This window comes from Schistocerca gregaria, chromosome 2 (genome assembly GCF_023897955.1).
Source record: "Schistocerca gregaria isolate iqSchGreg1 chromosome 2, iqSchGreg1.2, whole genome shotgun sequence".
Classification (NCBI taxonomy): Eukaryota; Metazoa; Arthropoda; class Insecta; order Orthoptera; family Acrididae; genus Schistocerca; species Schistocerca gregaria.
In genome coordinates this window covers 596,341,515-596,358,266 of record NC_064921.1, presented here as the reverse complement: position 1 = coordinate 596,358,266, position 16,752 = coordinate 596,341,515, and the positions used below count along the sequence as shown (strand labels likewise).

General features: G+C 41.6%; 1 protein-coding gene across 1 annotated transcript in view; it reads right to left on the bottom strand.

Annotated features, from left to right (window-relative positions):
- Positions 1 to 16,752, bottom strand: part of LOC126334513 (nose resistant to fluoxetine protein 6-like) — a 156,037-nt gene that overhangs the window by 73,117 nt on the left and 66,168 nt on the right. Inside the window, exon 4 of the mRNA XM_049996859.1 lies at positions 7,065 to 7,282. Coding sequence (XP_049852816.1) covers positions 7,065 to 7,282 — 218 coding nt within the window. The remainder of the gene's footprint in view (positions 1 to 7,064; positions 7,283 to 16,752) is intronic.

Genomic DNA, 16,752 nt, shown 5'->3' with positions numbered 1-16,752 from the left:
TTTATTGCTAAACTTTTTTGGTTGATGGAAATTCCGAAGGGCATGGTAAAGATTTGGGACTTAAATTTTCTTTGTGGATGCCACCATAAAGTATAAATGTCAATAATGAGGAACAAGTGAATATAGAAATTATCATTACATTCATTTTTGTCAATAGAATTGTTGATTCTTTTCTTATAATTACATAGACTGAAAATAAACATCTTATATAATCCATATTCTTTCAAGAGGTTTTATAACTCCCATTATGAAGGAAAGATTTAATGGTCAATGTATAAATAACAAAGACAAGCAGCTGTTACAAGTAGCAGTAGTAAATAACTGTTTTTTAAGTTCAATAATCTATTTTCACCTACTCAGGCTAAATGTTTCATTTTAAAATTAGCAGGAAAGCTGCTGCTTTCTGCTGCTCTAAAAAAGCTGCAAACTACTCAGTTACACTATGTGATTGAAAGTATTCAGAAACCTGGCTGAAAATGACTTACAATTTCGTGGCACCCTCCATCGGTAATGCTGGAATTCAATATGGTCTTGGCCCACCCTTAGCCTTGATTACAGCTTCCACTGTCTCAGGCATACATTCAATCAAGTCCTGGAAGGTTTCTTGGGGAATGGCAGCCCATTCTTCACACAGTGCTTCTCTGAGGACAGGTATCATTGTTGGTTGGTGAGGCCTGGCACAAAGTCAGTATTTGAATACATCCCAAAGGTAACTTATAGGATTCGGGTCAGGACTCTGTGCAGACCAGTCCATTACAGACAGGGTATTATTGTCTAGTAACCACTCTGCCACTGGCTGTGCATTATGAGCAGGCGCTCAATTGTGTTGAAAGACCCAATTGCCATACCCGAATTGCTCTTCAAAAGTGGAGGCACAAGTGACACCCAATCACCTGACCACATTCAAAGTCTGTGAGTTCTGCGGAGCATCCCATTCTGCCCTCTCACAATGTTTAATGCCTACTGAGGTCGCTGATATGGAGTACCTGGCAATAGGTGGCAGCACAATGCACCTGATGTGAAAAACGTATGTTTTTGGGGTTGTCTGGATACTTCTTATCACATAGAGTACATTAAGTAGCTACTATTTATACCATATCATTAATATAATTCAACTTTTACACACTAATATTTATCACACAACAAATGTATCCTGTAAGAATATAGGCCTGTTTCAAATTATTACTAGAAATTATCAGGAAAAGAAGAATTTTCAACTTTTGAATCTAGATAATTTACAAAAAGAGCAGCTGATATGAACAATTTTAATTTTGCTTTTGAATTTATAGGGATTTTCAACTCCTTGCTTTGTGAGTAATGAGAGCAGGTTGAAGACCTCAATAAGAGAATTAAAAATAAAATTTTGAACCTTAAAGAAAGAAAACTGCTCTTGTATTTTTTACTGTAGTTGTGTATATCACAATTAATTATAAACCAACTTCTGTTATTAGCAACAAATACCGTTAAGGAATGCCAGCCGGTGTGGCCGAGCAGTTCTAAGTGCTTCAGTCTGGAACTGTGTGAGCGCTATGGTTGCAGGTTTGAATTCTGCCTCGGGCATGGATGTGTGTGAGGTCCTTAGGTTAGTTCGGTTTAAGTAGTTCAAAGTTCTAGGGGACTTATGACCTCAGATGTTTAAGTCCCATAGTGCTCAGAGCCATGTTAGAACCATTAAGGAATAAACATACTGAAAGTGGAAGCAAGAATGCCAAGAAGCCAGATGAGGCCTTTGCAAGATGTTCAGTTACCTGCTTTACATAGTATTTTTTGAATGAATACTTTCTTTACTTTAATTACATTGCTACAAATTGATAATTTCAGAAGATAAGAGAGAGAGAGAGAGAGAGAGAGAGAGAGAGAGAGAGAGAGAGAGACAAAGTGTTCAAAGAAATTCAGCACCTTTGTCTTCAAGTTAACTCACTGAGATCCTCTGAATTAGCTTGTCCATGTTATGACACCATTTCAGTTTGTCATCCAGCTGGACCATAAAGTATTTTACACATATAATTTTCTTTTATGATATGCTCATTACAGGCTATCAGCAGGCCATTTTATTTGTTTGAATGTGTACATTATGATTCTTTGTGTGATAAAGACTTAAATCAGTTGCTGTAAGTCAGTCACAGGCTTGTTCAGTTATGCTTGGCTCAGTTTCACCTTTGATTAGTATGCTCTTACTCCAAAGCAAATGCTGCTTATTTTGAAAGGTCATTCAAAATCTCATGAAGGAATGCCTTCAGGTTATAGTAGAACAAGGTGGACAATCCTAGCTGCTCTTCTACATCTTCTGACCTTAATATAGCCGGCCGTTGTGGCCGTGCAGTTCTAGGCGCTTCAGTCTGGAACCGCGTGACCACTACGGTCGCAGGTTCGAATCCTGCCTCGGGCATGGATGTGTGTGATGTGCCTAGGTTAGGTTAGGTTTAAGTAGTTCTAAGTCTAGGGGACTGATGACCACAGAATTTGAGTCCCATAGTGCTCAGAGCCATTTGAACCATTTGAACCTTAATATATTTCTTTCCCTTTATTTGATCTTGTTTTGTTAATGGTGCATATGCAATAATTTCATAAAATACTAATTTATCATTTCTGATTAATATTTATTATTCACTGGATAGTTTTCAGACCACTGATAATATTAGTACATTTAGTTATTATGGAAATATTTGATTTAAGGAAATACATGAATTACTATGTATCCAAACTATGTGGAGATGAAATTTTCAGTGAGAATATAGCTGTTTATTTCTAAAGCAAGATAGCTCATTTAGAAGCCTTCATTCTCCTCTTCTCAACAAATGTCTTACTTTTACCAAAAATTTCATATTTCAAAAGTTATTCACAATCAAAATGTTTGTGCTACAGAATGTTCAATCTTAAATAGTGATTATTTCCAAAATTCAGTACCATTTTTCTGATTCCCAAAAATGCCTACTTTCACTAGAATGACTTGTTGGTTTGTTAACACTAACAATATCATGTAACCATGCTAATTATTCAGTTTGGGAAATTTAACTTTCTTAAAAGTTTTTGGTGGATTTTGGCTATATCCGTGTATATAGAAGAGAGAAATGCAGATGTGCTGGAAAGGATACAACCCAAGTGTGAGACTGGAGTGGGGTCAGGGAGGACAACACAGTTTGACACATATCGAGGAGAGGGACCAACAAAGATTGAGGTCAGGAGGTCACAAAGATGAAGGATTGTTGCATGCAGAAGTCTTATCTGTGCAATTCAGGAAAGCTAGCGTTGCTGGGAAGGGTTTAAATGGGTCAGACGATAAAGCAGCCTTTGAAGTTGCAAGACCTGTCCCATACACCCTTCTAGGTCAGGAGACCTGTGGAAGGCATTTACTACCCCAGCAAAGGCAGGACCACTTGTGAAAGCAGTCATGTAGTCTATCTGTAAAGTATGCAAGGCTAGTCCCCCAAATAGCTGGCCACTTTTGTTTCTGGCATGATGCCTGCTTGCAGCTTGCCAGCCCTTGGCGAGGACTGTTTAGTGCCTCTCAAATAAATCACATTTTTGGATGTGATGCAGATTATAAACATTCTGCTTACTGGATTAATGCTAGCAGGTGCCACCAGAAACAACAATCATCAGTCGTAGGCAGTACTTAGAGAAACTACATCAGTGCAACTATCAAGTGGACCAACTTGCATCTGCAGGTCATGTAGTCATCGAGAGCCCAAGGACATTCCTCCCCTGCAGTGTACGTAAGCCATGATGCATCCTCCAGCAGGCAGTTGCAGTTGCAGCTCTGCTCCAGGCCACTTATGTTGGCTGCTTGTTGCATACCATCTGTTGGAGCTTCAACTGAGTCAGCACCACATGCAATGTTTTGCTATGCTGCCCAGCAGCTACTACCAATATTCCTGGGGACTTAGTGGTACTGTGTAGTTGTGATTACAGTGATTATTGGACCAAAATTTCTTTGGACTTGCAATTATACTTAGCTCTGATCAAGAATGATTATTTCTGTTATTACTGTCTTATGTGGGACTCAATGTTTGCATGGAGATGCAGCAATAAATGTATATTCTCAGACTATCTGAGGAATCATCATTCTTTGTCATTCTGTTCACTATCATCCTACCAGGACAAACACAAGATATCAAGATGGACACTGTTTGGACTTCACTGTTGGTTATGTTATGGATATGCAATGCTACCCTGGGCTAGGATATTGCTACTGATTTAGTATTGCTTGTGGTTGTTGTCACTTACCTGTTCTTGTCTTTTGTGCCTTCTTGTGTTTTGTTCAATAGACAAGTCAACTGTTCAGTATCCATTTGTATTGTAGGCTACAATACTATCAACTTAGATGCAACCACTCTGTGGCAATCTACATGGGCATGTAACTAAACAAGTGTCTGTCCACTTGAATGGCCACCAGCAAAATAGCCAAGAGGAAGATGGACCACAGCCTGTGCCATCTGTATCATTCCCATCAACATAAGCTTTCATGAACTGAACAGGTGGAATTATCCTTTGTTCTTGTGAATTTCCTCATCTCGACTTTCAGTATCCCCTGTACTCCACTTGCCTCTATCTGTAACTCCTTCCCTGCTCTCATATCAGGCTTTTACACACTTTCTGTCCCACTGGCTCACCTGAAAAGTTCTTTTCCCCTTCATCTGCTTCTGTCCCTTCTCTCACCAGCACTGCAGTCCCATCCTGTCCCCATGCTCCCACACACTCCTACAGGCAGCACTACAGAATCTTCACCCCATCCCTATTCTGCTATCCTTTACCCTCCCCTACCCTCATGTCTTCTGTGCGCCCACTACTCACAACAGCCAAAATCATTACTCACAACAGTGGGGGCCACAATACCCAGAAATGACAGTGGACACGTATGTATGAATCGTGTATGTGCAAGTTTTTTGGTCTGATGGAGGAATTTGTCTGACACCTCAAAATCTAACAGTCTACTATCAAATGTTCCTGTCTGCTGTTAAATGCCTCTTCTATTTGGTGAGCAGTAATCTATCCTAATTCATATTGTCAATCCACTATTAACTTATTATCAAACTAGATTCCAAAGAAGGTTACATATAGTGTTTCAGATGGTGAAAAAAACTCATTGCAGATCTCAAAATAAACTTTTACCTACTATGATCGATTAGTTAGAATTACCACTCATTATGTTGCAAACTTTGCTGTTGAGTCACATCATCAAAAAATCCCACAATACATAGACGCATGCTTACTCCGTGAGAGTTGCTGAAATTGTAGTGAACTGAGAATTCTTAAGATTCTTCCACAAGTGAAATGAGTGAAAGATTTGGCACTAATGTGTTTCACACTAATGGACATGAGTTTTTCAGAAGACTTTCATTGTGTCACTCATAGCTTATACTGGTTCATCAGTAAAACTGCCTCAGTTAGTGTATTGAACTTGACATTTATGTAACTGATAATTAACAAAATCTCTGTTGAACTCACTTGGCATAATTCCAGTCTGAATGGGTATGATTAGCATCAGCCCATTTAGATAAAGAATTTTTCATACACAGGTGGTAATCACGGAAGTATGGCGCAGGACATATTTGCATCATATTAACTTTTGGGAATGGTGTTCAGTGAGGAGTGCATAATAAGCTGGTAATGCTATAATTATCATGGACTCTGGCTCCATTTGTAATATTACCATAGTTCCACAAGGGCAATGGTACTGCTTAATATTGGAATGTATGTAGCCACCATGACCGGAACAAGAATGGAGCAATAATTATATGATAAGTTTTGTTAGATTGAGAAGCTCCCAAACTCTATCTATAGTGCAAACAGATGAGGAAGATTACTGGTTAAAACGCCTTGAGTTCTTATTCAAGAAAAACAAACATCCCTGTCTGGCTATTATGATGTGAGTTTTCTATAGTATTAGTAAATCATTTTACTGAACAATGAATTTCCTCAACATAGTCACTGTTGATCCTTTCTTCAAATTGTTTGTGGACTGAGCTAGCATCACACATCTAATGTCCTTCATATAATGGGAAGTTAACACTAACTTTGGTTTTATACAATTTACAAAAGTTAATGGAAAATTACACTCGGTGAAAATGTCATATGGATTTGTTAGCTGGCAAGTCCCCTAGGTGTTCATCCTAGGGGACAATTTAAATAATGAACAGTTCCCTTATGGTGGGCTCCTTTACTCTGTAAAGAGTGAGCAGTGTGTTGTAAATGTAGCTGTTTTAGAAAGGTGTTTGTGGTGAGCCCACTGAGAGTGAAGTACTGTTGATTCAGATGAGAAAAAGAAGAGAAATGATAAAAGCCAATGTCTACATGTAGCCTGAGAATTGGGACTCAACCCAGGACATAGCTACATAATCTGGCATACATCGAAACATTCCCTCATTTTTCCAGGAAACAGATGTAACAATTTTTTAACTAAAGTTCAGTCTTGATCACAGTTAAAATATAATACTCTATTGATCACTGTTTCCAAAAATGTTTACCAAAATTGTTAGAACTAACAAAAATTTCTAGCTTTTCAGGATTTGTGCTGTGTAAAGAGTGAGCAGTGTGTTGTAAATGTAGCTGTTTTAGAAAGGTGTTTGTGGTGAGCCCACTGAGAGTGAAGTACTGTTGATTCAGATGAGAAAAAGAAGAGAAATGATAAAAGCCAATGTCTACATGTAGCCTGAGAATTGGGACTCAACCCAGGACATAGCTACATAATCTGGCATACATCGAAACATTCCCTCATTTTTCCAGGAAACAGATGTAACAATTTTTTAACTAAAGTTCAGTCTTGATCACAGTTAAAATATAATACTCTATTGATCACTGTTTCCAAAAATGTTTACCAAAATTGTTAGAACTAAAAAAAATTTCTAGCTTTTCAGGATTTGTGCTGTCTACCACTGGTTCAGTCCACCACACTAACAGAACCTTGCTATGAAGCTCTCTCTATCTCTTCATTTCTGTCTGTGTCTGTCTCTCTCTCTCTCTCTCTCTCTCTCTCTCTGTCTCTCTCCCCCCCCCCCCCCCCTCTCTGTCTCTATTCCCCCACACTTGTAGCACTATTTGTGTGTAGCTGGTTTGAGACATACATGAAAGCGATGTGAGCTGGACGCAGAGTGGGCTGCTCAAGTTGGGATGTGCAGCTGTCACGGTCCAGCACAACCTCCAGGCTGGCACCGAGAGGGGGCCCCACCTCACGGAGCACAGCACCCATTGCCACCTGGACCTCTGTTGCAGAGCATGTGGATGGGACACACAATGCCCACGAGATGCGGTCCCGGCGAATTTTTCTCTCATCGCCTGTGTCCTGAAAAAGAAACCAGGGACTGAAATTTCACCCTGCTGCTTGACAGAGCAAGAAGTCATTATACAAGTCTACTGTGGTTTAATTACAAGCACAAAAGACATTTAGATCTATGAACTCCAAATTATCCATATGCACCTGCCATTACTTCTGACTTCCCAGTGCAGTAGCTTGACCATAAGAACATGACTTTATTTCCCACTTTGTCACATATTTAAAATTTATTAAAGTACTTGTAAAATCAATTACAATTAATTATAGTCAAGTTATAAAATTCTAAAGCAGTTAATGCATAATGTGCCCATATGTGAATGTTTAGAGATTCCTGTTGTGTCTTGTGTACATGATAATACTGAAGCAATCTTTACAGATGGTTTCTGAGAAGTCTGCAAGAAGGCTGATACATAGAGAGGTTGAAGAACATTAAAACAGCTCACGGAATCGGGTGTACTGAAAGTGGTCTGCGTCTTACAAACACAATATTCCGATGTCATAACTTTGCTTCTACATCAGGTGTTATGATGTTGAAATATTGTGTTGGGAAGACGCAGACCACTGACAGTATGCCTGATTCCACGAGATGACACCAAATCACCAGGAAAGTCAAAGAAATAACATTAAAAAAGTTTAAGAAATGACAATGACAGGGTTCTTATTACACTCACTTGACACACTTCAAACAGAAACAGTGATGGGCACTTTAGAGCACATGGAATTAGAATCCAGCTTAGTGCGAGAGAATTATTGGCACCTACAGAAAGGATTAAATGAGATTTGCTCTGATGTAAGGGAGTCCAACATTGTCAGGAAGTTAGACTTTGTTATTGATTAAAAGTGGAATATAACTGAATATGCCACAATGGATTGTTTAGTTAATGGCATGACATGGTAATGGACTATGATATGACTACATGAAGTGAAGTGTTGTGTAAAGAGCATGAAGTTCTATGTTCAAGAGGGGTGGTGCATTTTCCGACTGTCCCCCAACAGTAATCAGCCAAGCAACACAGTGGTCTAAAGAACAACTGAAAGAAATAGACATCATACGGACAGCTATGGTTCTGCTTTAAAGAGATTAGGTTGTGACTGTGATTGTGATTTTAATTGGTCCCATAAATTACCTTTTGTACAGATGTGTACTTGTAACATAGGACAGGTCATCAGGCTTACAATCTGGATTATTTGAAATAACACATTAAATATACATAGGAGCATTCACAATATATATATATATATATATATATATATATATATTGTACACAATGACTTATGATGCAGTATATTCACAATATTACACAGTACAAAATGACTTATGATACATGATAGATAAAAAAAAATAATTTTATGAGATATAATTAGCTTATATTTTACATCAGTGGTTCATTCCTAATTATAGTTGATTTCTTTAACACTGATTTCTGTTGCTAGGTCTTTTTATGATATGTGAGATTTATCACTCACAGGATGAACTTTTGATCACTGTTTGCTAATGCAGTCAGCTACACTATGAAATTCTCCTTGTATCAGAAACTTTTTAGAGCTGTGGGGGAACATTTTCTCAGTTTTGAGGTGTTGTAATTCCCTTGACATTGCTTGTATTGCCAGAGTATTTAGGTTCTTTTTTAAAACTCTTAACTCTATGTGGAATGCACTGCAGTTGTTTTCTGTTCCTTGTGTTATGTGTATGAACAGTCACATTAGTCTCCAGTTTTGTGTGATCACATAATGCAGTGCCATCATCCCACTAAACTGTTGCTTTGTGGGTGGTAGGCTGTTGTATAAATTTTTCTGATACTGCAAAGGTTACATAGAATCGTGAAAAGTGCAGACTCCAACTGTCGCCACTGGTCAGTGGTGATGGTGGACAGGCAACTCTGACCCTAGCGGTACATGATGAGACAAATCCCTTGGCCACGGTTTCTGCTGTGATGTTGGGTAATGGAACAGTTTCCACCCAATGAGACATGCGGGCGATTGTGAAGAGGATATATCTGTCACCCTCTGACAGTGGCAGAGGGCCGATAAGGTCGATATGTACATGACAGAAGCGTCCTTGCAGAATGTCAAACTTGCCAAGGGGGGGGGGGGGGAGAGGTGTGGCATCCAATTTTAGTTGCGTTGGCAGGAAATGCAACTGCGTGCCCAGGTTTGACAGTCCTGCTTAAACTTTTTCAAAACAAAACACTCAGTGATGAGGCATGTGGTGGAGCGAACGCCAGGGTGGGCAAGGTTATGCAAGGTGTTGAAGGCTTGCCGGCACAATGTGGGAGGGATCCACAGCCGCAGAGTGCCAGTAGAAGAGTCGCACCATGCTTTGTCCGAAACGGCGGGGAACTTGGCTTTGGTAAACACAAGCGATGTCTGAGGACAGTGAAGAGCTTGAGATTCCTTGTCAGAGGCCTGGAGAGTGGCAAGGTCAGATAAATCGATGATGCATGAGACAGTATTGATCTGCGAAAAGAAATCAGCAGGGATATTTTCCATGCCTTTGATGTAGCGTACGTCCATAGTAAACTGCGAGATGAGGTCGAAGTGGCGGGAACGCCGTGGGTGTGGATCCTCAGGAGGGTTGCAGAAGGCGTCCGCCAGTGGTTTGTGGTCAGTAAGGATGAAGAAAGAATGGCCCTCGATGTCAGGACGAAAGTGTTTCATGGCTTCATAGATCGCCAGAAGTTCTCTGTCAGAAGCAGAATATTTCTTCTGTGCTGTATACAGTTTTTTAGAGGAGAAATGAAGGGGTGAAACTGTGTCGCCTTTGCGTTGCTGCAATACTGCCCTGTCCACAATGTTGCTGGCATGCGTAGTGATGAACAACTCGGCAGACAGATCGGGGTGGGCGAGTACAACGGCATGAATTACGCTGTTTTTAGAGCCCTTAAGGCGTCTAGCATAGGTTCAGTCCAACAGACTGGCTTAAGGCCCAAAGTCTGTTTGTCGGACAGTGAGTCCATCAGCAGGGCCTGCACGGCAGCGGCACAAGGTAGACGTCGGCGGTAGTAATTTTTAGTACCCAGGAAACGTCAGAGTTCTTTGTATGTAGCGGGGGGTGGCAATGACGTGATAGGCTGCACGTGAGATTTGGGAGGCTGTATTCCATTCATGGAGACGGTGTAACCCAAAAATGTCACAGAAGACTGACGCAATTGGAATTTATCTTTGTTGACTTCGACACTGTTAGAGTTCAAGGTCTGGAGGACCTGGGATACATGATCTTTGTGGTCCTCAGTCGACTTGCTGAAAATGAGGATGTCATCCAGGTATGCAAAACAGAACTCGAACTGTCATAAGACTGAGTCAACGAAATGTTGCCACAGTTGTGCTGTATTCTTTAAGCCAAATGGCATGAAGTTGTATTGGAACAAACCAAGCGGCGTGATGATAGCAGTCTTTGGAATATCTTCCGGCGCTACGGGAATCTGGTGATAGACACGTTTACCGTCAATCAAACTGAAGATTGTGGCGCCCAATAACATATGGGAGAAATCGTTTATGTTCAGCATTGGGTAATTTTCCATGACGATATGAGCATCTGTAAACACCACACATTCTAAAAGAACCATTGTGTTTGGTGACGAGGTGAATCAGTGAAGACCAATTGCTGTCCGATGGCTGTAGAATGCCTGCCTCCAGAAGTTCGTTAATTTGCTGCCGGGCTGCGCATAATTTAATGGGATTGAGGCGTCTAACTTTGTGTCCAATAGGAGGGTCAGCAGTCATAATTATCTTGTGGGTCATTCCGTCAGTGATGGAAGAGACTGAGAACTACACACGAGGCTGAGTAACGTCCTGACCTGAAGTTTTGGGATGAGTGGGGCGCGATGAGGTGTAGTCGTTAGCGCAAGTGGGAAAAGGCAGCACGAAAGTCACATGCCTATTATGTGAGCTTGGTGTGCGCTCGTTCGGAGAGGTCGGCTGTGTGCAGAGCACGGAGCAGAATGGGACACACAGCGACTGTCCGTTGTTAACTTTGTCTTGGGCAACCGGCATGGGCGACAGAGGCGCTGGCATAGCGCGAGGGACAGCGATGGCCGCCAAGTTGCTTGACTGGTGCATGGGAGAGAGGGAATGTTTATCAACAAGTAGGGCAGCTGCCTGCGTAGTGGTCGTGGCTATGCTGCGGAGGTCACTGAACGCAAATCGTCACACACAGTGAATGTTTTTGAACTAACCTGATGAGTGTCCATGCTGGCGACTGCTGATGATTGTTGATGCAGTGAAGGAACTGTGGATTTCAGTTGCACCAGTGAGGTATGAGCTGTGATGAGCTCATCGATAGTGTGAGCGATGCATTGTTTCAACTGGTCATTTGTGTCCCGGCAGAGTTGCGCCGCTGTGTCGTACTCTGAGAGTAGATTAGTGACGCAGGTCACAATTTTATTCGCAAGGGTGGAGTACTGGCGAACCAAATCACATGTCGTGACAGAAAAGGAACGATGAGCATAAGTGCCTGAGTATGGTATATGAGTGTCAGAAGGGTGGTGTAGCACTGAACCTTGGCCTATGTTCGGGGAGTTTGTAATGAGACAAGAAATCCATACCGAGAATTGGTTCGTCAACGTCAGTGATGTAAAAAGTCCACGGGAAATGTAGAGGAGATAGATGCACCATAACTTTAGCAGAGCCAACAGTTTGTAATGATAATGCGTTGACATCGAGTAGAAGTGACTTCACTCGGAAAGAGGGGGAGAGGACGAGTACTGCCTGGTGGCGTACATGGCGTGGAGGCAGAACGAGCTCTGCCCCTGCCTGCAGACGGCCAGTAAACAGGCGGTGTAGTGCTAACCAGTGGTGAGAGATGTGCTGGTTGTTTTTGTCACAATAGTGTATACAGCTGATCTGTGATGTGAAGGCAAGAGTCAATATACTTGGAGGAGTACATTAGCAGTTGTATCTGCAGTTCGGTAGGTAACTTGGCAGACCATACCACCCACAGGGTAATGTCTGGCATCGTGTGTTTACTCACAAGTGACCGAAGGTGGTGTCAGAGTTGTGACAGAGTGCGGTACCCCAGGTGTTCCTCCAACAGGATCTTGATTATTAATTCCTGTGGCGAGCAGCCGAGTCGGTCCAAATTGTCTTCTTGGTGAACTAGTATTTGGCGGCGGTGGTGGCGAAAGGAGGAGATCACAAATTAAATCTGAGTGGTCATGGTGGGGCATGATGAGACATAGAAATTTAGTGTTGTCGTCGGTCACCTGATGTAACTCGAAAAGGTGCTCCAAAAGCGTCAACATTAAAACGGGGTTGTTCTCATATAAAAGAGGTAGCATCGGCAGAGAGCTAGGGGGAGAAGGAGGGGGGGGGGGGGGGAGGAGGGTGGCTTCAGCGTATATTGGAAGGCCTGCTGTCCCATGGTAGGATAGGCTGTCCTGTAACCCGGCACTACTGGCGTGGGCATGTTACTCGCAAACACGTCCCAAACAACGGGCGGTTGCAATGTTTCTGATGATTCATGGAAGCACAACACAGCAGGCATGGTCGGTACCGGGGAACGAATGGATGAGCAGCGTGTGAGGTAGGCCCGTAAACTGGACCGGAGGTTAAAGGCACAGTACTTCAATTGTTCACCTCGGAAATGACACAGGAAGCCAGTGCGGCAGGTGCAGATGGTACTACAGAAGGAGCGAGTGGCTGTATGGTCAGAATCAGGCACCCTGCGAGTGAGGGGGGGGGGGGGGGGGGGTACGTGAGGGGTGGTTTGGTGCTTGGCGTGGCAACAGCGAGAGTTTTCTGTGCACTTCGGAAATGCACCCCATGTGGTAGGACCATAAAACACTGGTGAAACCTGCTGGTAGTCACGTTATGGTACTATGTTCATGGAGTGCGATATGCCGTCAGGTGTGCTCGAGCTCATGTGGTTGAGAAACTGGGCAACAGATCTGGTGGTTTCCTGTCGAACTTGATGTATAAAAATGTCCGTTATTAAATTTTGAGGAAGGCAAAACTGGCATAGCTTGATAGCAGTTGACCGTGTGTGCGTTTTGCACGAATGGCGGAGTTGCAAGCGGCACTACTGTAACCAACATTGTCGGCCGTAGACGATCAAAGCACGTGTGCAAATTTGGGTCTCTTTGAACACTACATGAACGATCGATCGTTAAATGATTTTGGAAATCATCCACTTCACCTTTCACATGTTGGGGTGCACAGTCCAGCGACACAAAACATGAGTCCATTGTTTGAGGTAACGGCGTAACACTCGGCTGTTGTAGAACTGCAAAGTTTGAGGTTAACTTCGTTGGAGATCACGAATCACTGTCTGCTAGCGGCGAAACAACGATTGGCAGGGGATCGGAGTGGCCTGGTAGTAGTAACTGAGCCTCAAAATCCTCATATAAAACGTTGGATTAGGCAGCCATGGCGTCAAATGTAAAACCTGTTAATTCCACACAGATGGTGGAGAAGTTGTGGAAGACGTAGAAACTTCGGGGTCACCAATATGGGAAACGGGAATATGGATAACTGTATACACAACAAAATGTTCCCATTAATGTCTATACATACATCTATTTCAGCACAAAGAAAGATAAGCTTGTACACTGTACAAGGTACAAAGGCTGACTGGAAAATTAACATGGCAGCTCATCAGCGCAGTTAGAGTTCAAAGATCATGCTGTATGTGGTCGGTGTGACCTATTGACCCCACACGTCTAAAATACGTAATATATATATATAAAGTAAAGCACCTAACATTTCCACACTAGTTCAGTTTTACGTGAAATAAAATGGCACAGTTGCTGATATATGCTGTTCTTTTCTACACAAGATGTATTTTTAATTATAGTTAAGTAGAACCCTACAAGTCAGCAGAGACAACTTTGCAACTTCTGTCCTGAGGTGTTTCTGGGACGAACCCACCTTCATAATGGTTAATTCAAGCAGAAAATAATAATTACTATGTTATTTAGAAATGTGCTCCAGTCATTGTAAAAGCTTCACAAACATTTTCATGAACCTGAAATAAATTAAGAATACTTCACCCATGACAATGGTTTGTTAATGTGAAAAATATCACATTTCACCATTTCTTGGACCCCAGATAAAACATTAGGTCCCCCTATAACTGGCTGGGTAAACTAACTCAAGCACCAGCACCAGCACCAGTAGAACCACACCCAGAAGGGCACGGTGGTGTCTACACCAGCCTTCATGCTGGGGACAGCTTTACCTTTAAATGTGAATAACTGACACCAGGTTTGGATCCAGAGCTAGATTCTGGAGTGGGTCACAGTTAATTAATGACCACCCCTCTCCTTGGTATCTCTCCCCCCCCCGCCCCCTCCCACACTCTTAACAAGCCCTTGACCAGCCATGGATGTCTAAGACCTAAGATTGTAGAAATAATAACAATAAAAGCTATTAAATGCTTCATTAGAATAACAATACTCTGTTTACAACAGTGCTTGGTAAACTGCTTGAGCACAGCTTCCAAGAAGTAGTCCTTATAAAATTACTTCTTATCTGTGCAAACGAATTGGTTTCAGAGCTACTGGCAAAAACTTCGGCAAATTCATAGCTTATCTATATTGATACATGAAGATAAGTCATTGCGTAAAAATATCACCAAAAATCTTGAAAAGTTTTTGACCAATTTTCTTCAAATTTTTATACAATATTCTAACAAAGGTACCCACAGACATATGCAATATGTTTCAACATGAATGGTATATAAATATTACTATGTAAACAGGAAACGTCATATGCAAAAATTTCATGTATACCTATTCCTTCTCCTTACATATAATTTTGAACAAAATCTGTATATACAGTGACTGAATGTTTCATTTTCTTCCTGAGAGTCATTTTTAACAGAAAATGTGAAAGATGTATTTATGACTTACCAGCCTATGAGTAAAATACTAATACAGAAGGGGAAAACATTCAAAACTTCGTACACCATACAAGCCACAGACTAATTTGACACTTGATGCATTGGTTGATGGGAGCCACCAGAAATGGGAAATGCCTGTCCAATCACAGATTAAAACTATGTGACATACTGTCAATGAAGCTTCTTCCATCACAGACACAGGAGCGTGAGAAATTTCATTCTCCTTATACCAATGATTGCAACTGAGTTACCTATTTAGTTTATGTCACTTCAGTTTCCAATCAGGGTTTTATTAATGACTACAATATACAAGATTCAAGGTCAGAGACAGCGAGGTGGAGGGGCAGAGGAAGGGGAGGGTTTGGAAATGGACATATAGAGATGGAAGGAGGAGATTGACAGAGAGGGGGGAGAGGAGGTGGAAGAAGAGAATGGTGGGGGCCGAGATGGGCAAAGAGAGGGGATGAAGAGGAGATGAACAAAGAGAGGGGGGAAGAGGAGGTAATGGGTAAAGAGAGAGGAGAAGAGGAGATGGACAGGGAGAAGGGGGGAAGGAGATTGGGACATATTTCCCATTCCCACAAACATTTAGTAATTGTGAAGCGTTGTTGGGTTCACTAATATGTTATAGAATTGAAGTAAGCACTCACCATTGTCAGTACTTTACCCAGAACTAAGACTACTCAATGGGTAAATCATGAATAAATGTTTAATGAGAACAATAACGATTAAAAAAGTAAATAAAAACAATGTAGAACATGCTTGTTACCGAGTGAGATGGCGCAGTGGTTAGCACACTGGACACACAATTAGGAGGACGCCAGTTCAAACCCGTGTTCGGCCATTCTGATTTACCTAAATTGCTTCAGGCAAATGCTAGGATGGTTCCTTTGACAGGGCATGACCAATTTCCTTCCCTAATCCAATGGGACTGATGACCTCGCCATTTGGTCCCCTCCCTCAAATCAACCAACCAACCAACATGCCTGTTTTATGTACATATATGGGTACACATTTCCAAGTAGCTAAAATATAACTTACATTTTAAAGAAATTGTCCATAGTCCTCTGTTTTAAAACAGAACCTCATTTTTAGCAGCAATGTCGCCCCATCTTCCAAGAAGACTGGTGTCATGGAGTAGCTTCCACTTGCTTCTCAATATAATGCAATGCCATGTCTAGTGAGTGATCACTGGTACAGGTTTTTCAGGCAATTCCTTGTCGTCACTTTCTTCAGTGGGTTCACTAACCATTTCAACAATTGCGGTATCGGTCACTTCGGACTGTTCATCCATTCTGAAACATCACTCGCATTCGCACTTTCATATCCAGCAAGCTTTTTTGTCAGTTATGCTAATGGGAAGGTCATCTTCGTCTGTAATGTAGGTATCGATTTCATTCTGTAAAATCTGGTTCCGAGACTTTTTTTAGTGTCATGCCTTTATTTCAGACCGTGACTCGGCTAGCCATTAAACTACGTCCTTGATCGTATTTTTGTTATGGTTCCTTCACCTTCTGTTGTTTGTGGAAGCAAACGACGATCTTTTTCTTCAAGCATTGAAAAACGCCTTGGTCTTAGGCTGTATTAAACTCGTCGCGTTAGGGGGTAAGAACAATGTACGAAAATGATCATGTAATTCTCT